The sequence below is a fragment of the Apis florea genome, unplaced genomic scaffold (genome assembly GCF_048593485.1).
Source record: "Apis florea isolate Af1SG1 unplaced genomic scaffold, ASM4859348v1 contig_2293_pilon, whole genome shotgun sequence".
NCBI classification, from domain to species: domain Eukaryota; kingdom Metazoa; phylum Arthropoda; class Insecta; order Hymenoptera; family Apidae; genus Apis; species Apis florea.
The window spans coordinates 636,842-659,457 of NW_028256554.1; the positions used below are offsets into that span (position 1 = coordinate 636,842).

At 26.1% G+C, this 22,616-nt stretch overlaps 6 protein-coding genes across 10 annotated transcripts; 4 read left to right on the forward strand and 2 right to left on the reverse strand.

Moving 5' to 3' along the window:
• The first annotated feature begins 1,724 nt into the window (after positions 1–1,724).
• Positions 1,725–3,161, forward strand: MED4 (mediator complex subunit 4). 3 transcript variants are annotated; one of them, XM_003689883.4, is made up of 4 exons: positions 1,725–1,941; positions 2,033–2,439; positions 2,499–2,618; positions 2,698–3,161. In XM_003689883.4, exons 1-4 carry the CDS (start codon positions 1,871–1,873, stop codon positions 2,865–2,867), a joined length of 768 nt encoding a protein of 255 aa, XP_003689931.1. In that variant the 5' UTR covers positions 1,725–1,870; the 3' UTR covers positions 2,868–3,161. The 3 variants fall into 3 exon arrangements, with proteins under 3 accessions (XP_003689931.1, XP_086759874.1, XP_086759875.1); XM_086903748.1 differs by having other exon boundaries at positions 1,743–1,941; positions 2,499–2,637; XM_086903749.1 differs by having other exon boundaries at positions 1,750–1,941; positions 2,499–2,611.
• LOC100863007 (SAC3 domain-containing protein 1) lies at positions 2,852–5,845 on the reverse strand. Its single transcript, XM_003689884.4, has 7 exons — positions 5,151–5,845; positions 4,625–4,816; positions 4,389–4,550; positions 4,091–4,330; positions 3,608–3,748; positions 3,327–3,516; positions 2,852–3,216 (listed from the first exon to the last, which is right to left on the reverse strand). The coding sequence occupies exons 1-7, from the start codon at positions 5,207–5,209 to the stop codon at positions 3,139–3,141; spliced, it is 1,062 nt and encodes a 353-aa protein (XP_003689932.4). The 5' UTR covers positions 5,210–5,845; the 3' UTR covers positions 2,852–3,138.
• Positions 5,846–7,590: 1,745 nt separating this feature from the next.
• On the forward strand, positions 7,591–13,554 carry LOC100863246 (multicopper oxidase 3). 2 transcript variants are annotated; one of them, XM_003689886.4, is made up of 11 exons: positions 7,591–7,886; positions 8,425–8,502; positions 8,742–9,031; positions 9,731–9,941; positions 10,031–10,308; positions 10,409–10,532; positions 10,602–10,825; positions 10,905–11,091; positions 11,184–11,396; positions 11,497–11,715; positions 11,844–13,554. In XM_003689886.4, the coding sequence occupies exons 2-11, from the start codon at positions 8,430–8,432 to the stop codon at positions 12,212–12,214; spliced, it is 2,190 nt and encodes a 729-aa protein (XP_003689934.4). In that variant the 5' UTR covers positions 7,591–7,886; positions 8,425–8,429; the 3' UTR covers positions 12,215–13,554. The 2 variants fall into 2 exon arrangements, with proteins under 2 accessions (XP_003689934.4, XP_086759849.1); XM_086903723.1 differs by having other exon boundaries at positions 12,782–13,554.
• Positions 13,555–13,919: 365 nt separating this feature from the next.
• On the reverse strand, positions 13,920–15,384 carry LOC100863361 (BRISC and BRCA1-A complex member 1). Its single transcript, XM_003689887.4, has 2 exons — positions 14,939–15,384; positions 13,920–14,854 (listed from the first exon to the last, which is right to left on the reverse strand). Exon 2 carries the CDS (start codon positions 14,849–14,851, stop codon positions 14,039–14,041), a length of 813 nt encoding a protein of 270 aa, XP_003689935.1. The 5' UTR covers positions 14,852–14,854; positions 14,939–15,384; the 3' UTR covers positions 13,920–14,038.
• A 206-nt stretch (positions 15,385–15,590) lies between these two features.
• LOC100863128 (pre-mRNA-processing factor 17) lies at positions 15,591–18,147 on the forward strand. Its single transcript, XM_003689885.4, has 7 exons — positions 15,591–15,989; positions 16,059–16,275; positions 16,360–16,686; positions 16,762–16,976; positions 17,056–17,319; positions 17,410–17,765; positions 17,871–18,147. The coding sequence occupies exons 1-7, from the start codon at positions 15,810–15,812 to the stop codon at positions 18,046–18,048; spliced, it is 1,737 nt and encodes a 578-aa protein (XP_003689933.2). The 5' UTR covers positions 15,591–15,809; the 3' UTR covers positions 18,049–18,147.
• Positions 18,148–18,752: 605 nt separating this feature from the next.
• Positions 18,753–22,173, forward strand: LOC100864416 (transmembrane protein 181). Of its 2 annotated transcripts, none has more exons than XM_003689896.4 (13): positions 18,753–18,985; positions 19,317–19,478; positions 19,547–19,650; positions 19,731–19,880; positions 19,944–20,043; positions 20,133–20,286; positions 20,377–20,457; positions 20,541–20,640; positions 20,730–20,857; positions 20,939–21,088; positions 21,176–21,278; positions 21,423–21,653; positions 21,745–22,173. In XM_003689896.4, the coding sequence occupies exons 2-13, from the start codon at positions 19,330–19,332 to the stop codon at positions 21,876–21,878; spliced, it is 1,584 nt and encodes a 527-aa protein (XP_003689944.1). In that variant the 5' UTR covers positions 18,753–18,985; positions 19,317–19,329; the 3' UTR covers positions 21,879–22,173. The 2 variants fall into 2 exon arrangements, with proteins under 2 accessions (XP_003689944.1, XP_086759870.1); XM_086903744.1 differs by having other exon boundaries at positions 18,768–18,985; positions 19,376–19,478.
• The last annotated feature ends 443 nt before the right edge of the window (positions 22,174–22,616 follow it).

The window sequence follows — 22,616 nt, forward strand, 5'->3', positions numbered from 1 at the left end:
AGGATAGATTAACGTTATGAATAGTATTATAAGTACAAATTTATACACATATGTCATAATGTGTAAACGTAATGATGATCAAACAGAAACGTTCTTTAAGCGAATTGAATTTGAATGGATTCGTTCATTCATTGTGAATCTATATATATATATACATACTTTCTTACATACTTTTATACTTTATCGATATTCGATAAAAACTATAACGAAACGAATTTATACATATATATGTACGTAATATGTATTTTTGTTTTCAATCCAATTTTTCAATTAATTCTGATCGGCTCTCTTTTGCAAAATTTTTCCATTCCGCTTGAAATCAGTAATATTATAACATTGGCAGATGTGCTTGCATCGTTTTCGTAGTTTCACAAACGATTCGTGTTTCGATCTTATGTCATTTCTCGCACATTTCCTTTCCACGTGATAATAATACTCTACAGCAGAATCTTAACACATCGATTCAACAAGATAATTTGATCACATTAACAAATTAGGCCAATCACACAAATGAAATCAATTTTATTTTTATGTTCTAATTGAACACATGTGATATGTTCATAGATAATCTTATTTGCAAATTTTCTATTAATATGTATGCCTGTTCTTAATATTATACTATTTAAAAGATATTTATTTAAAATAAGATATCTTTGGATAACATCAAAACAATGAATAAACTGACAGATATATTGTGATATTTAAAAAATCTAACGCATATATACATATATGTAATCCCTGCGAAAAATATAGAAAAAAGTTTCTATGTATATATATATATATATATAAAATACGTGTATTTCAACGATCATATGAGAATTTAAATATATAAAAATAGATATATGCATATACTTACGATATATAAAAATTGAATTGAATTAAATAGAATCAATATTAATAAAATAATATTAATAGATATGATTTTTAATCAATAGATTAGGTAAAAAGAAGATAATAAAATAAATAAAATCCGTCAAGACCGTTTTTTCTAAGTCTATAAAATTTGTAGAACAAATATAGACAAGGAAAGCATATAATGAGAGAAGGATAGAGATAGGTTAAAAATTGTGGAATCAGCGCCATCTCTAGAATACCGTAAATAAAACTAATATAGATAAGGACAGCAAAAATTAAAAAATAAAGACAAGAATTGATTTTCAACGTCATCTCTCAAATGCTCAAGACATCTCTTCGAAAGCAGTATAACAGAGTGTAAAGTAATAGATTAAGCGTCATCTTTCGAGTATCAAAAACAATTTTCCAAGAATACTCAAGAGATGGCGTTGAAAGCCAATTTTTATCTTATTTTTATCTTTCTTCTATTTACTCTCCTTATCTATATTTGCTTATAATTTTCGATTTTTCTATTTATCGTAATATTTTATAATATATTTTTTTCTATTCCAAAGCAAATCTTATTTTGTATTATTTTGTATTATTGTAAAATAAATTTAAAATTTCTATTTCTAATGTAACGTTTTTTACTTTTGATTAATATTTTATTTTATAACAATATATATATTTTCTATAAGGATTAAATTTCACAAGAATATAATCACGAAATCATAAAAATCACAAAAATTATCAAGAACATTATATTACAAAAAATTCAAATTATATATGAAAATAAGTTTTTCACAAATTTTTGAAATCAAATGAAGCGCGATTCTATGTTTTCCCTAGATATACCTATCTTTCATTGATTAAAAAACTTGTTAGAATGCACTCTCATGTGAAACAGTGCCATCTAGCGGAAATCGCTATCTTAACTGAATCCAATTACCACAATGTTTATACAATATTAATATAGTTAACGATTCTAGCGCGGAGAATTTTAATTGTAATTTTTTGTATGATTTGAGAGCGTAGAATGGCATCATCCGGTAAAAGTACAAGAGAAGTTCTATTATCTATCGTCGATGATATTGAATTGATAGCAAAGTACGGTTCAAATAAATTATAAATATAAGATTGGCATGCTTAAATTATTAATTTTTTAATTTTGTTCTTTCATTTAATCTTATTATCTTAGAGAAATGATAGAAAATACGATAGCTCAAAAACCGTTGAAACTGTCGAATGAAGAATATGCTCAACTAACAGAACTGTTAATTGCCAAAGACAATGAATTGAAAACAATTTTAAAACGAGCAGCTGAACAAGCAAAAATTAACCTGAAAATGGAAGCTTTAAAAGCTGAAGTTGAAAGACAAGATCAAGATATTCAACAATTACAGCGACAATTGAAGGAAGCAGAACAAATTTTAGCAACTGCAATTTATCAAGCTAAACAAAAGTTACAATCTATTGCTCGTGCTAATAAGAGACCCGTATCATCTGAAGAATTAATTAAATATGCACATAGAATAAGCGCATCAAATGCCATATGTGCTCCCCTTACCTGGCAACAAGGGGATCCTAGGAGACCTTATCCCACTGGTAATCTTTTTATGTTTTTATTTTTTTGCAAACTATGATGATTATCCTTATTATCACAGATATTGAAATGAGATTGGGATATCTTGGACGATTAAGTGATCTTCCTTTAAATGGTCAGATGCCAGGTACTCATCCTGGATTATCCTCAGATTTGCACAGAGCTGGACATCCAGTAGGTGGTATGTTTATAAAAATTATGTACGTGTATCTCTATTCTTAAATTTTACATTTCATATAATGAAATAATAATTATTTTAGAACCACCTGCATCACAAGCAAATCAATTTGCATGGCATTCATCAGGTGAAATTCATATGTCTATGAGTGGACAAGGGAGTGGTGTCATGAATACCCATAAACAAGAAACGGAAGATGTTGAAGTTATGTCAACAGACTCTTCGAGTAGTTCATCTAGTGATTCACAATAAATATTATTTTTTTATGAAATTCAAGTAAATTTTACAATTCAATTTTACAATTCAAAATAACAAAACCAGCCATTTCTAAGAGTTCAATACGATTACATATATAATTTTCATCAAATAATTCAAATAACAAGATACTAATAAGAAATAATATAAGCTATATCTTTATTATCTATTATTGAACATTTCATCTTATATATATATATATCTATCAATACGTAAAAAAAAAATCACAAAGATGTAAGAATCTAAATGCATTGTATTTTTTATATGCTCAATATATAGATTCAAGTAAAATTTGTGGTAAAAGACTGTGTAAATAATGATGCGTGTAGTACATTTCTGGATGTGCCTGAAATAATACAGAGAATAACATAGAAGTTTTTTCTTTTTCATACCATTCAAAATTATGCTTTGAACAATATTTTGAAATTTAATTCTTGATGAAGTTCTATTACTTACCAATTTAATTTCATCTTTGAAATTAGCTTTTTGAAATAAAATATTCTGATTGGTAAATACAAGTCCAAATAACTCACAATCTACTTGTATTTTTTCTATCTCTTTATATAATAAAATTTCTTGCAATTTAAGTCCTGGAAAAGTGAAAATTTTACTATTGTATCCTGAACTCATAATTTTCAATGCCATTCTGAAACATTTTTTAGTTATATATTAAAATTAAATATATTATATCATACATAATTCATTTCATTAATCGAAATTCAAACATATATGCATACCTTCTTAATTTTTGTATACTAATCATGGCTGCACAAATAAGTAACGGAGATAATTGTTGAATTAAATGACAAACACGCACATAATTTTTTAAATACCAAGCAAATGATATTTTTATTGATAATTGCACATCTGGAGATTTCCTACAAAAAATGATGATGAAAAGAATCATTGATACATATATTGGTATATGTAGGATTTAAAGAGTGGTATAAATGGACAAAAAATAATTTTACGTTTAAAAATGAAACGAAAAAAAAATTAATTATTTAATTCTTAATAATACGACAAAAACTTGTCCAATTGGGAATTAGTCAATTTTTTCAATATTTGAAAAAATTTCAAATTTCATTTTCGTATTTTTCATATTCGAAAATGAAAAAATTATTTTTTTAATTATATTTTTTTCATCTTTATATCATTCTTTATTAGTACCACCTATCCTGAAACATTCTAATAATGAATGATTGATTTTGTGTGCATACCGTAAATAGAGAGGAAGTTGTAATGCTCTCATTAAGGATTCTGTATTACCCATATGCAAAAGAATGTATAATGCCTCCATTTGTTGACGATCATTGTTCAATGTTAATTTTTTCATACTCTTTTCGGTAACCGAAAAATCTTCGGATTCATCATATAAGATTAGTAAACGCGTTATGCATTCGATGAGGTGTTGATCATTGATTTTAGCATTAAATTCAGAAATACTTCGTTCGCATAATCTGTAATTATTTTTCTACATTTATTATGTTAACACTGCGATTTTATATAATTTTATACCTTTGCGCGGAATAAACCAAAAATCGAACTATAGGTTCTAGTAATCGAATGTTCATAGAAACATCGATCCTTTGAATCGCAGCATCTTGCCTAATGGATCTCAAACGATCAAAGATAAAATCATATATCATTATCCAATCCACATCTGTTCGTGTAGCTATCCTGAAATGAGCATGCACGTATTAAAATTTATAATATATATTTCGTACAATTTTAATCATATTTAGTATGCATACTTGGTAAATAAATATTTAATCGTTGACAATAACACTGGTGCCGGACGTAATTGTTTCATATCGGTCATTATTAATCCTGCTGCTGGACGACTAAAACATTTTATAGTTTTTTTTGGATCCGCTTTCGGCAATTTTGTTCCTTTCGCAGTTTCGTCGATCTCAAATTTATGTAATAAACCTTCTCTCTCTCTGCTATATATGTTGTTATGAATTTTTGAAATATTTTTATTATAATGTAATGTATATGTAATGTAAAAATAAAATAATTGTTTATAGATCTGATATATGAATATTATATGTTTCAAAATATTTCATTCAAATATTATTTATTTATATTTATTTATATAAATTCATTTATAATTCATATTTATGCAAATACAAAAATATTTGTATTTATAATTTCTAGAAAAATTCTCATTAAATTTGTTTTAATTTTAATTGTGATTATGATTGTAACATCATTCAAAAAACATAATAAAAAGAAATTATCTTTCATATCGGTGTATATGTGCAATTATGTACTTACATAAAACGTTCTTTGTCTGGACACATTAATAAACATGTTCCTTGTATAAATTCGGTCATATCGAAGAAAATCACTTTAGTTAATACTAATTGCAATTATCGGATTTAAATTATCGGATTTCGTATTAACGTATTATAAAAAAAGGTTATGTTGATTGTCGTTTGATTAATTTTATATGCATATATATATATATATATATATACATACACACATATAATATAAATACATATACATATTTTCCAACACACATTCACAGAAATGACAATTTGAAAATATTTCTTATAAATGAGCAATAAAAACGAATTCTATCATCATAGATATTTATGTCCTCTAAGAAAGTGAAATATATATATATATATATTATACATACATTATCAGATAAACATACACTTCTTAGCGCAATACATCATCAAATATATATAATCGCGTTTCAAATTAAATTAACGCAATCTATATTATTTATGATTTAATTTGCTTAATATTTTTAATTACAAATGATTGAAACAATAGTTCTTTTAAAAATAATAGATTTTTTTATTTCGAAATAAGAAAGTCACTTATTTACATTCTTAATGATAAAATTTAAACAAATTGATAAAGATCGAGAGACACATTCCTATATGTCCTTGCTTGGATTACACACGCTACAGCTGCTATATTGCGTAGTTATTTCGTCAACATCACCGTTATTACACGAAGGTTAACGTTCTTGCGTAAACTTTCTCTTTTCTTTCTTCATCTTCTATATGTTATTTCTCGACCCTTTTTTCATTTTTCACTTGAATCTTTGAATTTCGCAATTTCGATTAATAAATAACTTTTTAACGCACAACAAAAATCAATATGCAACATTAAATTTTTCAATTAACAACGATATTATTTATATTAATATTTGATGATCTGTTTAAAATTTATGTCAAGCAAAAGAAACCGTTATAAAATAATATTGGAATACTACCTATTTATATATTCGAAATTATGATAAATAATCTTTATTCAGGACTTTTCCCTGTAATTTGCTTCCAATAAAACAATACATTTTCTGTTTTTAATACGACTTTCTTTTAAATTCGTTCGTATATAATGTAATAATTACATAAGATATATATATGTCGAAAAATTTCACATTACTCAATCACGATCTTCGGATATATTATTCTACTTCTTTAATTTCTACTTCTTCTAATTTAAAACGTACAAAAAAAAAATCATTTTTTTCGATTCAAAATATAAAAGTATATAATATATAATGGTACGCGATTAATATTCATACATATATTGATTATTATATCTTCATAATTAAAGTTTCTCAAGAATAATAAAAAATATTAAATATGTAATAATTATCATATAATCGTTGCTAACATTATTATTATTATTACTATTATTATATTAGGTCATTTTGTCATTGTTATTATTTTTATATATGCGAAAAAGGAGCTTGAGAAAGAATAAACGATTATACGTCATACGTGTGATTATACACTATTACACGTGTGATTTTTATAGAAAAACTGTGACGCTTATTCATGTTTAATCATAGAATTCTTCGAAAAAAATATTAAAGTCTAAATTTAAAACAGAGATTCTAAGATTATATTTACGTACATAATACATAGAAAGTCATTATCTCAAATTGTTATAACGAAATAATAATGATATGACAATTATACTGTACGAATAATTCTGAATCATTCCATCAAAGATTTACAGAACAGATTCGCTATAAAATATATACGTATAAAGAATTAGATACGTATCTAATATTTTAAAATTAAAATTATAATTCGAAACCGTAACGTTCAAGTTTCATTTGTTTCAACTGGTTTGTCGAAATATTCAAGCAAAATGAAACGGGCACATTCCTCGAACATATTTATATTTTATTTCCATATCGTACGTATTACGTAAAAAACAATTGCAACGAAAAATGTAAAGTATGCTTTTCGTTTTATACATTCATTCCAACGAATCCAAGACAAATTTTCTTCGTCCGACGAGAATGAGATAATTTTTGGAATGTCGAAATGTTTCATGTTACTGATTTAATAAGATAGATAGACAGATTTACGTAATTCAATTGTTTCATATTAAGATAGAGATTAAAAAAAAATCATCCATCCGTTGTTTCAATATATATCGATTCCCATTTTCTTTCGTATTTAAAATTCATAGATACGTCACATAATAAGAGGAAATTTGTTCCATTATTTATCGTTACATACGTATATATTTCTTTGACGTGTATCAATGGAATTTCCCACGATACTTGCTCACAGGGGAAGAACGATTATAAGAGGAAATAGTACGAAACCGTTGACGTTATTTGCATCGCGCTATAGGCAAGTTAAGCGGGTAAAGTAAGAGGACCGACGGCAATTTGTGGGGTACACATGACCTCCAGGAAATCCTTGTATAGAGAAACGAACATCGTTGCATTGATCCAGTCTTTCTTAAAACATCGTCGATTTTACACATACCGCACACACGGTTGTCGTGAATACGAAAATACGATATTACCGTATCGAAAGTAACAGTAAATCATCGAAATTTATTTATTCTATTCTAATCAATCTTACTTTTCTTTCCCACTTTTTCGACAAACGATAAACGTCATGTCGATTCGTGTAAATCTTTGCGACGAGAGAATGAAAAAAGAGGAAGATTCGTAAAGTTCGTAAGATTTTTGGACAGACAAATTTGATCAACATTTTTTCAAGGAATTGCCATTTTAGTGTAAGTTTGTGAAATATAATAAAAAAAAAAAAAAAATAACGATGTTGTTATTATATAAGCAAATTGTTATATTGTCAGAAAAAGATTAACAATAAATTATTAATATACAATAACATTCATTCAAGTTATTGCTTTTAATGTGTGTGTCATTATTCGTATTATCAATGATTATTTATTGTTTTCGTACTTAGTTTTCGTAAAATGTGAAATATAATTCATTCCATGTTATATTGTTCGGCCAAATTCTACGTTACCATCCATCAAATTCATATGATATCCAGATTAGATAAAGTAAAATAAAAGTCACATCTCGTCTTTCCCTCTCCTCCCCCTCCCCCTCCCCTCCCCCTCTATTTTCATCGTCAATTTCACTGCTCGATGCAATTCTTTCTCCTTCTCTCTCATGATGTTTGTACATATAATTTTCTTTAAGCCTATAAAGCGCATCAATAGTGATTAACCGTGAATTACGTAGCCTTTTATCGGATTTTATGTTGTACTCGTAATAAAATTCACAGCTTTACTTATACATTTACAGATCGAATGAAAATGATGCGTCGGAAGATGAATTTGTATTTGTTAGAATTCTTTTTGCTGCTTCACAGTTGTCTGTCAGGTAAGTGTGAAAATGAAAATAAAGAGAAAAAGCAAACGTAAATAAAACATGCATATCAATTATTCGCATATCGGTGCATATGTGTATACGAAATGGAAAGGAAAATATCTAAATTTTTCACTTTATAATTCCAAAAAATTTTGAATTTTTGCACATTTTGTAATATATAATAGTTACGCGTGACGAGGCGAACGTACTTTTTTAATATTACATTTTGGATAATTCTTTATCTCCCTTAGAAACCGTTATAACCGTGCACAATGACTTTGAAATTGGAAGTATCGATCCAGAGACAGCCGATGAATTGGACTGGACGAAACATCCTTGTAGACGTAATTGCATAGACGGAGCACCGCCGATGCAATGTCATTATATCTTTAGGTTAGAGGCTTATCACACAATGAGCAAAGCGTGTTACGATTGTCCATTCAACATTACGGATTGTTTTCGTAAACATTGTATTGCAGCAGATGGTATCGAACGATCGATTTTAGTTGTTAATCGTCAAATGCCTGGACCAGCTATCGAGGTATATATATATATATATATATATATATATGTATAACAGGAAAAAGTATCGATCGAAAGTTGTCGATATCGCGATAAAAATTTATCCGCGTGTTGAAAATTAGAAATTGAAGCTAATTGAAGAAATAAGAATAGACAATTTTGTATCTTCGAGCTTTTGCACATGAAGAAATTATTTCATTCGTGTTATTTTTTTCTATTTATTTTTTTCTATTTTTCTACTACATAAAATTTGACATCATCAAAAATTGATAATTAAATTTGAATATTCGTAATGATACATAATTAACATATGCTATTTCGTTATTCATTTATCTAAAATATATACATACATTTTTTTTTTCTTTTTCCTCTTCTTTTTTTTTCGAATATTTTCCACAATTATGGAATATTATTGAATATAATAATACAAAAAACTGCAATTACATTAAAAATAGTTATACGTTAACTTAATTGATGTACTCAATTAATCATAATTATGTATTACATGTAACAGTTGTAAACGTTGCAACCGTTTAAAAATGTTATTTGCATATTAATTTATTATTTTTTTGTCGCTAATTTTTTAAGCATCATCATTCGTAATGATGCGTTACATAAAATTCCGATTTCCGCGATACTTCACGATTATTCATATAATAAATTAGAAATCTCTATTCTGAAATCTATTTGTCGACGAATAAATTATACTCGGTTATAGGTGTGTCAAGGTGACAGGATAACGGTCGATGTAATAAATTTATTACACTCCGAGAGCACGACGATGCATTGGCATGGCCAACATCATGTTAAAACTCCGTACATGGACGGCGTACCTTATGTATCTCAGTGCCCAATTTTGCCAGGTTCAACTTTTCGTTATGATTTCATTGCCACGGAGGCGGGCACACATTTTTGGCATTCTCATTCAGGTAGAAGAGAAAAAAGTTTCTCTGTAATTCAACAATCCAACAATGCGACACAATGATCTCTAATCGAGTCCGTAATCCTATGCTTATAGGCTTTCAACGGGGTGATGGAGTGTTCGGTCCGTTAATCGTACGCACACCTCCAAAAGTGAATTGGCACAATGATTTGTACGACATCGATGAACATATTGTCCAAATCTCGGATTGGACTCATGAATTAGGAATCGATAAATTCTTAAATCATCATCACGCAGGCGGAGATAATAAACCGCCTAATATATTGATTAATGGTTTAGGTCGTTTCACAGTTAATCGAAACGGAAACAATATATCCGCTATAATGCCGACCGCGATCTTTATGGTTAAACAGGTAATGTTAAACAAATGGATAAAAAAAATATATATATATATAACAAAAATTTTTATCTAAAAAATGATATTGTATCATTTCTTTTCAAATATTTTTACAGAACACCAGATATAGATTTAGACTCATTAACGCCGAATTTCTCAATTGTCCGATCGAATTATCGATCGACAATCATACTATGCATGTGATTAGCTCGGACGGACGTGATATCGAAGCTGTCGAAGGTAAGTAACGCGAAATAAAGACATGGAAAAATCAATGGGAAAGAGTACAAATTTTGTTTACAATTATAGCGGAATCATTGGTAAGTTACGCTGGCGAAAGATTCGATTTCGTTGTTGAGACGAATCAAAATATAGATAACTTTTGGATACGATTCCGCGGATTAATGGATTGTGATGAAAGATTTACTAAAGCATATCAAGTTGCTATACTACGATATGAAGGCGCGGCTAACAAAGATCCGAATGAATTAATCGGATATGAATATAAATCGAACTATTCGATAGGTGGTCAGGTATATATATTATGTGAAATTTCGTTGATTCGTTAATTGGATTATAGAGCATAGATGTATGATATATCTTCTATTTCAGCGTATAAACGCTTTAAACGAGGGTACAGAAACCAATAATAGTATTAGCATACCTTTGTTAAAAGCCATGGACAAAAATGATAAATCAAATAGCGCGCATCCTGATTACCAATTTTATGTATCCTATGATTTTTACAAGAAAGATAATCCACATTTCCATCGCGGAAAGCTTTATGGATTTAATCAAGGTAATGGATACCATCTACGTACTATATATGTATATACATATATATTGCTACTTCTTTTATGCTATTCGATGTATATATGTAATAATTTTCAGTAAAGAATACAAAACAAGTACTTACTCCCCAGTTAAATCATATCTCGATGAAATTGCCACCGATGCCTCTGTTATCTCAAAGGGATTTCATCGATTCGGATCAATTTTGTAATTCAAGTACCGTACAAGGTTGTGTCCAAGATTATTGCGCTTGCACTCATGTGCTTCGAGTAAATCTTGATAGCGTGGTGGAAATTGTTTTGGTGGATGAAGGTTTGTCGATTATTTTATATTTTTATATTATATGCGCACGTGACGCCATCTTTAAATCGAAATATTGTTTGATTTCTAATCGAATACTTTTATTCCTTAGGTTTCGCTTACGACGCGAATCATCCGTTTCATCTTCATGGTTATCAATTTCGCGTGATCGCAATGGAAAGAGTCGGTGAAAATGTCACTGTTGACAAAGTAAAGGCATTGGATAAAGAAGGGGCAATACGACGAAATCTTGACCATGCTCCGTTAAAAGACACAGTAACGGTACCGGACGGTGGTTACACTGTTGTACGATTTCATGCCAATAATCCAGGTATATATAAAATGTCTTGTTCGTTTGATATTTCTTCTTTTTCTTTCTTTTCCTCTTTTATTTAAAATTTGTCTTCAAAACGTGAAACATATGAGGATTTTATCTTTTTCACTTTTATATTCTCTCAGGCTACTGGTTGTTTCACTGTCACATTGAATTTCATGCAGAAGTTGGAATGTCGTTAATCTTTAAAGTTGGCGAACATAAAGATATGTTACCAGTACCACATAATTTTCCTTTGTGCGGTAATTGGCAACCTGAAGATGTACAATTCGAATCAAATTCTTTGAACATTGCATCAAACACTGTGAAAAAATCTATAGTAGAAACTTCAAACGTTACGATAGATGAAATTACTGAAAATAGTATAAAACGATTCATAAAAGTGTTGCCAGAAGTATTGAGAACGTTGCAAATATCATCTTCGGCTATTTCAATTATTCCGTATTCTCTACTTTCTTTTTATTCTTTTATAGCTATAATCCATACATTTATATAGGAAAAGAAATAGTTCGTAAAAATTTAATCTTTTTGTTACAACTACTAATAAATGACATCCTGTTTTATATGAGATGTTAACATCTTTTGATTATTTTAAATTAAATACGAAATAATTGCATTAGTAAAGAACATTTTTATATATATAATATGAACGTTTCTGATGTCTGATTTTATTAAAAATGGTAAAATAATCGCATAAAAACTGAAGTTATCAAAAAAAAACGTTCTTCCAAAAATTATTTAGTGTAAATTTTTTTTATTGCAAATCAATCAATAGCGTTTATCAAAATAATCGAACTTGTTTTGATAAAAGCTATCATATAATTGTATAATGTTTCATTAAATTTTATCTTGAAACTCCTCCTTCCTATCCTTCAATTTTCTATTTTCATTCAATTATTCAATATTCTACTTACAAAGACATTATTTATACATATAAGGATTATAAAAATATTTTTCTTATATCTTCAGTTTCTTATGCGATATGTTTTAAAACGAGTAATTTATATATATATATTCGACATTAATTGAAATTAATTGAAATACATTATATTTTATTATTTAGCACTTTTTACATCAAAGAAGAAATATTATTATTAATCGATATCGACTATTGCTAGTCTATAGAAAAAAAAGTATTATATGGAAGAAATGTACGTAAGTAAATATATAAGTATATTTGTATTCTAATTTAGTATTTATATAATGAAACAAGTCATTAGATATATATAGATGAATTAAATGAATGATGAATTATCATGTGTCAGAGTCATTGTTAAATAAAATATAAATATCATGCTTAATCAATGAGAATTCGTGTTATAAATATTAGTTATTACTTATTATTATGGTAGTGAATTATGAAAATTTTTTTTAAAGCTATTCATACAATTGTAAATTCAATTTTGTTTTAATTTTTTAATTCAAATGTAATATAATTATCTTTTTTTGCCTCTGCTTTCTGTAATATTATTTTATGTCGATAATTAATAATATTTCAAAACTTTGAATATTGTTTATTTTTCCAAGATATTTAACATATAGTTTTATAATTGATAACAAATTTCGTAAAATGAATATTACTGCCGATTATATAAATAGTTTTATTTAATTCTATAAGTATTTCTATACTGTGATATAAATATTATAAATATATCAATTAAAGATTGAACATTAATTATGTAAAAAAATTATAAGCTTTATGATATTTACTAGCTAATTTACTTTTTACTTTTACAAATATGTTATTATATGTATAATAATAGTTTGTAATGTATAACAATACTTTATAATGTATATATAATAATACTTTATAATTAAATAATATGTGCCAGTGAATAATTGATCAATATTTCTTCATTATATTACATTATTTATAAATGATCGTGTATTTATATAGAAAAAAATTTTATTTTACATATTTTTTCAATAAAATTTTGTATATAAAAATTATAACACATTCTTATTATAACTAAATATTATGTTATAATATTCTTTATATATTTAATATTCTTTTTGAAATTTATCTACTATAGTAAAGAAAAAAATTATATAAAATAATAAATGAGTTAAATAAAAATTAATTGTGTATATATAACAAGATATTAGAAAAAAAGAAAGAAACACACTTTAAGCTTCAAAGCTTAAATTGATCTGTATTATATTGCAAATAGCATTTAAATATAAAAATATAAAAAAGGCTATTTTTGTATTTTCTATTTTATTTATTCATTTATTTTTTGCTTATTGCTTCCATTATCAATGATTATATTATATGTAAACTTATTAATATCTACTTTTACAACTTTCAAAGATTATATAACTAAACATTATTACATGTTTCTTGAGAAACAGAAGGTGAACAAATTGTATAACATACATCTTTTTGTGGTGGCCTTTGTAAAGGATGTGCCAATAATTTAGCCATACTATCATGTAATTTTGCTGCATTTCTTCCTACTTCTAATATATATGAAAAATTTGTTGTATCCAATGTTGCTATTTCAGAATAAATTTCTTCGCATAAATTTTCGGAACAAGGTGGCTCATGTACATATAATACATCTATGAAAAAATATGGATTTTTTATAAGAGTATCTAAAGATCTTTTATCAATATGAAATTTTGGGATACTGTTGGAACGTGAATACACTAAAATTACTCTGATAACAAATGTTGGAACAGTAGTCTCATGTTTCTTTGTTAATAGAAGTAATTTTTGTTGTATTTCATCGAATAATTGTCCAAGGTCATATGACTTTTGATCTTCCTCTAGAAAATCATCATTAATAAGATTTAAGTGATTAACAATACTATTGGTATTACTGGTAAAATCACATATCCACCTAGAGCTATGAGAGTTCAAAATCATTAATGCATATTCATGACTATGTTGAATGATAGATTTAATATAAATAAAATTTTCTATAGTTCGTTTTATCATAAATAAAGGAGTATAACTAGCTCCTGTAGAAAGTTTAAAGGGAGTACAATTTTTCTCTCTGGCCGTATCAATTACAAATAAAATCTTCTCGGGTAAATTCATTCCCGAAAAATTTCGCATCAATGTATTATCTTCATCAAAATATGACTTGAAATCAGGAACAAAACACGAAGCGTTATCAGTATTACTCATTTCCTATTGGATGTAGGTTAGCATTTCAGAAAATTTTTTAATAGTTCAGTATCTTTTATAATTATTTTTTTATGTTATATTATTTACCTAGAATATTGTGATTCACGTGCGATATGCGTCTGATTCGTATAATACAGTATTTAAATCCAATTGAGTTTATAGCTTTCCATATTAAATGCTATATTGATATTGTAAATGATCGATTTCATTAATTTCCTTGATTCGAAAAAATTCACTGATCGATCGATTATATATGAAATCGAAATCGCAATTTTGAATTTTACAAAAATCGTCGTCTAAACATTTCCACATACGATTGATTATTTTTTATACATGAATCGTGATTTAAGAATAAGTTATCATTTACCACTATACTATCATTTTAAAAATATTTTATATATTTTTTTTTTTGTTTAATTATCCTATTAACTAGGATTAATTTTAGTTTGAATTTATTCGAATTTACAACATCCGATAGATTGACATTTATGAGCCTAAAAGCTAATGCACACAATTGGGCTTGGTAAAGAAAAGATAAAGATATGTTTTCACATAACAATAATCGTTTTACAATTACAATATTAAAAATCATGACCTTCGTTTGAAAAGTTGAATTTCACAATGGCTATTAAATTTGGTATCGCGAGGTACAATATATCATTATCAATATCATAACAATAAAAATTATGACTTTTACTCTTATGCGTGAAAACAAACCTTAAGGACAACATATATATATATATATATATATATTATTTTTTTCAGTGAATGAATTGTTAATGGAATCATTCTAGTGATTGAACTTATAACCTATAAAATATTGTAATTTCGTATATGTGTAACTTTTAAACTTATAGATTCTTAAAGTTTTTAAAAATTGTCAATTTTGAAGCATATTTTTTATCAGAAAATGTAAAAATATTTTATGTTTTAGTGAGAAAAAGAATTTAAATAAATTATGCTTGCGTTAAAAGATTACGGTAGTAGTGATAGCGAATCTGAAAATGAAAATGAAAATAGAGAAAATGAGGTTAATTGTATGATTAATTCTACCAATATTGTTAATTCTATTTTCACAAAAAATTTAACTGCATCTATAAATATGCAAATTTGTTCTGCACCAGAAGTAATACCAACGGTAAATATTTATTTATAAATTTTTTTTTATCAATATAGATTAAAAATTATTTTTTTAAATGTGCTATAGGGGACTGAATTATGTATAAATCAAATAGATTCAACTATAAAAGAAGTAATGCATAATCCCAAGTATGAAGAACTTTTTGCTCCAGATGTTGGTCCAGAAAATCCTTTTAAAACACAACAACAACGTGCTGTAAAAAATATACTTTCTGGATATGTTGAGAAAGCTCATATAAGCGAGTTTCAATTTGAAAATCAAAGGAGAACATTTGCCAGTTATGGTATAAAATATAATAATAATATATATAGTAAATGTTAAAAGAAGTTATAGTGATATATGGTTTTATAAATATTATATTTTATAGGATACGCATTAGATCCAACTGTAGATGGTAGTGCAGAAGAAGGTAAAACTATTATTGGAGCAAAAGATGCTGCTGAAGAATCTGGTTGTAAAACTGTATTTGAAAGTACAACATTAAGGGCTTCTGATAAAAGAAAACGTCACAGAAATGATAATCCTGCAGATATTGAAGGATTCTTGGGTCCTTGGGGTGGATATGTAGATGAAAAACGAATTATTAAGCCAACTGAAGAAGAAGCTGCAGAACTAGAAGAAATATTAGCAAAACGAAACAGGAGAGGCAAACCAGCAGAGGAAAAACCACTTGAGGAAAAAACAGTATTACATAGTAATATCACAATAATTAAATATATTCTTATATAAATTTATAAAAAATATTTTGAAATAATTAAATTTATTTTAGTTAAAGACAGTGTGGATTATCAAGGTAGATCATTTTTACATGCTCCTCAAGATGTTGGAGTAAATTTACGATCAGAATCACCACCCGATAGATGTTTCTTACCAAAAGCGCAAATTCATACTTGGGAGGGACATACCAAAGGTATTTCACAAATCAGATGGTTCCCTCGTACTGCGCATTTATTACTTTCTTGTAGTATGGATTGTAGAGTGAAGGTATTTATATTTTAATTTTGAAACATGAAAAATAATGAGAAGTGACATAATTTAATTTCACTTATATTATTAAATACAGCTATGGGAAGTTTATAAAGATAGGAGATGTATCCGAACTTATTACGGACATCGCCAAGCTGTAAGAGACATAAGTTTTGATAATGATGGAAAAAAATTTTTGTCTGCTGGATACGATCGTTATGTAAAATTATGGGATACAGAAACAGGTGCTTGCATAAGTCGATTTACAAGTAGAAAAATTCCATATTGCGTTAAATTTAATCCTGATCCGGACAAACAACACTTATTTGTAGCAGGTACCAGCGACAAAAAAATTATCTGCGTGAGTTATACATACACACATATTTTTATTTGTAGGATATATTATAAATTTCAATTTTATTAGATAATATATTATATAAATATTTTACAGTGGGATATACGTTCTGGTGAAATAACACAAGAATATGACAGACATTTGGGTGCTGTAAATACGATAACGTTTGTAGATGAAAATCGAAGATTTGTAACGACTTCAGATGATAAAAGTTTAAGAGTTTGGGAATGGGATATACCGGTTGACATGAAATACATAGCTGATCCTTCTATGCATTCTATGCCAGCAGTTACACCATCGCCAAATCAAAAATGGCTTGCATGTCAAAGTATGGATAATAAAATTGTTATATTTTCGGCCTTAAACAGATTTAAAATGAATCGTAAAAAAACATTTACGGGTCATATGGTTGCTGGTTATGCATGTGGTTTGGATTTTTCTCCAGATATGAGGTAAAATTTTTTTGCTTATAAAATGCGCTTATAAAATATGCTTATAAAATTATAAAATTCTTTATATCCAGCATAATTTAATATTTTTACTCTTATTTTCTTAAGTTATCTTGTTTCGGGAGATGCAGATGGTAAATGTTATATTTGGGATTGGAAAACAACAAAATTATATAAGAAATGGAAAGCACATGATGGCGTATGTATTGATGTATTGTGGCATCCTCATGAACCTTCAAGATTAGCTACAGCTGGTTGGGATGGAAAAATAAAATATTGGGATTAAAAAAACATCATAAATAATCACATTGTAAAATAATTTATTTATTTTGTATTTGTATGTATATTTTATATGATGTGTATAAATAGATTTACTTTATATATATATATATATATTTCCAACCATACATTATTAATAAAAATATAATATCATTAATAATTATAAAAACATATATGAACTTTTGAATATTAAAAAATGTTTCATTATTATACAGAAATTATACATTATATTTTACAATATATTATTTTCAATAATATATAGAAATAGATGCTTGCAGTAAGTCGATTACAAAATTATTTTAAAACTATTAATATTATTATTTTTATAATTATGCCGACTAATAATTATTTTACATATTTTACATAATTATAATTTGATTATATTTATAATTAAACACAATTGACATAAAACTAATTAACAATTATTTTCTTTAGTTCTTATTAGTTAAAAATAATTATCATAAACCAGATTGAAATGAATATGTAATATTAAAAATAATTCATATCATGAACCAGAATTGAATGAATTACGTTACATTATTGAGAGTTCGATTATAATGGATTCGAACTGATTGATTCATACAATGATTCGCGTGCAATTAAATAAATGAATTGTTATGCATATAATTATAATATTGAACACGAATTATTCGTATAAATTCGTGTTCACTAATTGCAGCCTTAAATGGCGAATTACTAACTATGTACCATACTATCGTAAAAATCAATAATATACATCATGATGTCTGCTGCATTTGTTTCATGTGTCGTTAAGAATTTGTTTTTTGTCATCATCGAATTAAATCTTGTTACAATTTTAATCGTTAAATTGACGAACGCTTAACAATATATGCTCTGCTTAAAATTGTTAAAATTTAATATGATATATCGATTAACACAAATATCTTGAAATTATACAAAAATCTACAAGACTAAATAGAAAGGTAATAATACCTTAGTTATATAAATATTTTTTTTCATACGATTTGAATACGAATAAATGTGTAAAATTATACAATCATAAGTATATTTTTAACATTTCATTGAAAATATGATTTATTTATAATGTAAAATTATTTTATTTTTTTTAGAAAACTAAAGGTAATCAGATCAATACAATAGAATTATTTTTCGCGTCTCCACTATAAATATTGAAAACAGAACATAAAAACTTTTATTCTCTACTTGTTAATTATAAAAATGAGAATGTATCTTTAAAATATAATTATAAAATATATATAATATATGTATTTATATTTGCAATATATGTGATAGATTCAATGTAAAAATGGATGGATCTGGATTGGGATATTCATATCATCTTCCTTCTGCAGGATGGAATTTTCGAGTTAGAAATGTACTTGCACAATTCAGTGATCTCTTTAGTGAATTTAATAAGTATATTGCCCCTGCTTATCATCATGATCGATGTGAGAGGTACTTGATTCCATTTACATAAAATATATATATTATATATATATTTAAATAATAATATTCTTCTTTAGATCAGTTCAAATGCGATTATATTCCATGCATAAAAGAGAATTTGTTATGGTATTCATTGCTTTTTTTGCATGTTTTGGATTAGCTGTATTTATTGGACTTGCAGGTATTTTTATAAAATATTTCTTTTTCATATATATTATTTTTTTCTTTTCATTATATTATTATTTCATTGTATTGTTATAGGTCCTCCTATTACTTCTATGAGTGAACAGAAAGCTCATGTAAATAATAGTGAAGTTGCTACTGGCCCTTTTATTATGAAAACACCTTTATTATCTACATATAGTCAACAATTATGGGTTATTGCAAAATTATTAACATCTAATAATGATGGTAATATAAATATGAAAGAATTAAAAAATTAATAAATTTACAATTATATTTCAAATTTTACAGATGAAAGATATGATAAAAGTTTTCAAATAAGCATTTCAATAGATGGTATTATTGATCATAAACTCATACCTGTTCTTTCTTCAGAAACTGGTCATAATAGGTATTTTTTATGATCTACAAATATAGTATAACTTCATTATTTCATACATATAATATAAAATTATTATTAACATGCTTTCTTTTTCAAAGAACCAGACACTTAAAATGTGAAAGACAAACATGTGAAGAACTGGTAGTTGCTCATCTCGGATTTCTTGATTATAGTTATTATATTATTACTGTTCGTTTTCATGGACTTGAGAGCTTCCATCAACGTTATAACATATGCGATCTCACATTCTACGTCAGTAAGCACTATATAAAAATAACATGGTTTTATTATAAAAATTTCTAGAATCAAATTGCACTTGATAATGTTTTTACTTGTTCATAGTTTAAAAATTATAATCCAGCGTTTACGGAGTTCGAGATTTGGTTTCGATTTATCTTTTTGTTAACTGCATTTGGAGTTATGGTAAAGAATAATGAAAAATGTATATTTTCGCACATTATTTAAAAGAAAATTATATATCATATATCAATTGTATTGATTTTTAGTGCTGGTTTGGACATTCTCTACGAAAATATCCATTACATGATTGGTCAATAGAACAAAAATGGATTTCTATACTTCTTCCTTTATTAATTTTATATAATAGTAAGGCATTAAAAATTAATAACTTATATTTTTATATATATTTAACTAATTTATTTTATTTTTATTTAAAATTTATTTTACTTTTATAGATCCATTATTTCCAATGACATTTTTAGTCAATTCTTGGGTACCTGGTATGATAGATGCAATTTTACAGACAACATTCCTTTGTGCAATTCTCATGTTTTGGTTATGTGTTTATCATGGTTTAAGACAAGTATGTGTGATATTTAATTAATATAATAGCATAATTTAAATCATAATATTATTTATATCTACAAATCTTATATTTTAATAGAATGAAAGACGTCTTATCACATTCTATTTACCAAAAGTTTTGGTAGTGGGTTTACTATGGTGTTCTGCATTTATTTTAGCAACATGGTTGCGTTGCACAGAGTTAGAAGATCCCACTTATAATTATGTTCTTGATACATCAAATTATTTTGTAAGTTATCAATAATTGATAATTATAAGTTTATCATACAACATTTTTAATTAATACTTATAATTTTATAAATTTACATGATTTTAGGGTTTCAAAGTATTTTTCTTCACAGTAGGAGGATTTTATATAGCATATCTTCTTCTCTTGATATTAAGAGCATACAGCGAATTAAGATCCATGCCATATTTTGGTATGATTATAAATGTATTTGTTATTATTATTTAAATTGTAATTGTAAAATGTATTTGTAATTATTATATAATATCTCTTAAAAAAATCTTTTTTTCGATATATTATGTTTTTTTTTTTTGTTTCTATATTTTTTTTTTTCTAGATCTTCGTTTACGTTTTTTGACACTACTTGCTGCTGTGGTTTCGTTGGTTTGTGGTTGCGTGACAGCGCGACAATTTGGAGCTGGTATATTTGAAGATAGTTTTGCCTCTCGTCTCACAACGTATTATCGTTCATCCGCACAATTTATGGCTTTGTATGGTCTTTTGAATTTTTATCTTTATACAATGGCTTATGTATATGCACCAGCATATCAACAAGTATATGGCCAACGTAAGTATTTTTGATTTCGATATAGAAAATCCTTTTTATATCGAATTAAATTAATGTATTATTTTTTTATAATTGATTTTTCTATAATTAGATTCTTCTATAACTAAGGACAACCCTACTTTTTCTATGATTAATGATTCTGATGAAGAAGTTATATATGGACCAGATGAAGATAGTCGACGGCCTTTAACTCAAACATCTAGAATTGCGAATAATAATAATTAATTAAATTAAATTAATTATTGTGAATAAGAAAAAAACATTTTTAAAGGAAAGAACATGTTAATGTCAAAGATTTTCGTATATAGTGATGTTATAAAATAAAATATATAAAGGTGAATAATTTATTTTAAACAGGAGTCATAAATAGTGATATATTGTAAAATAAAATATATATAAGTGAATAATTTATTCTAAACAAAACTTAATAAAATATAATTCGTTATTTGCGTAAAAACTTATGTAAATATGATGTACATATTATTTCCTCTCAATAGAACAAAATTTCTTTTATATATTATTTACTTTTTTATTTATTGACATAAAAAAATATTTTATATTTCTTTCTAATTTCTAAATAATTATTAATGTTTTTTTATAAATTAGAACCTTTTATATCCGGAAAAATTTGAAAAATATAAATATCTCATAAAAAGAATTATGTATTAATAATATAAAGTATTTTATTATATTTATTTAAAAAAAAAATTAAAAAAGTTTATTAATTTTAATATTTATCTTTTATTAATCTTTTAAAAATATTATATAAATTTAATTTATATTAAATTTTTTAAAAGATTTTTACTTACTAAAAAGCAAATTGAATATAAAAGACCAATATTTTGTGATAATTCTAAAAATATTTATGGATTAAAAAAACTTTTATTATTATGTGAAGTAAAAAATAATATATATCATTATTTTGCTATATCTTTTATATTAATATAAAATTATATGTATACA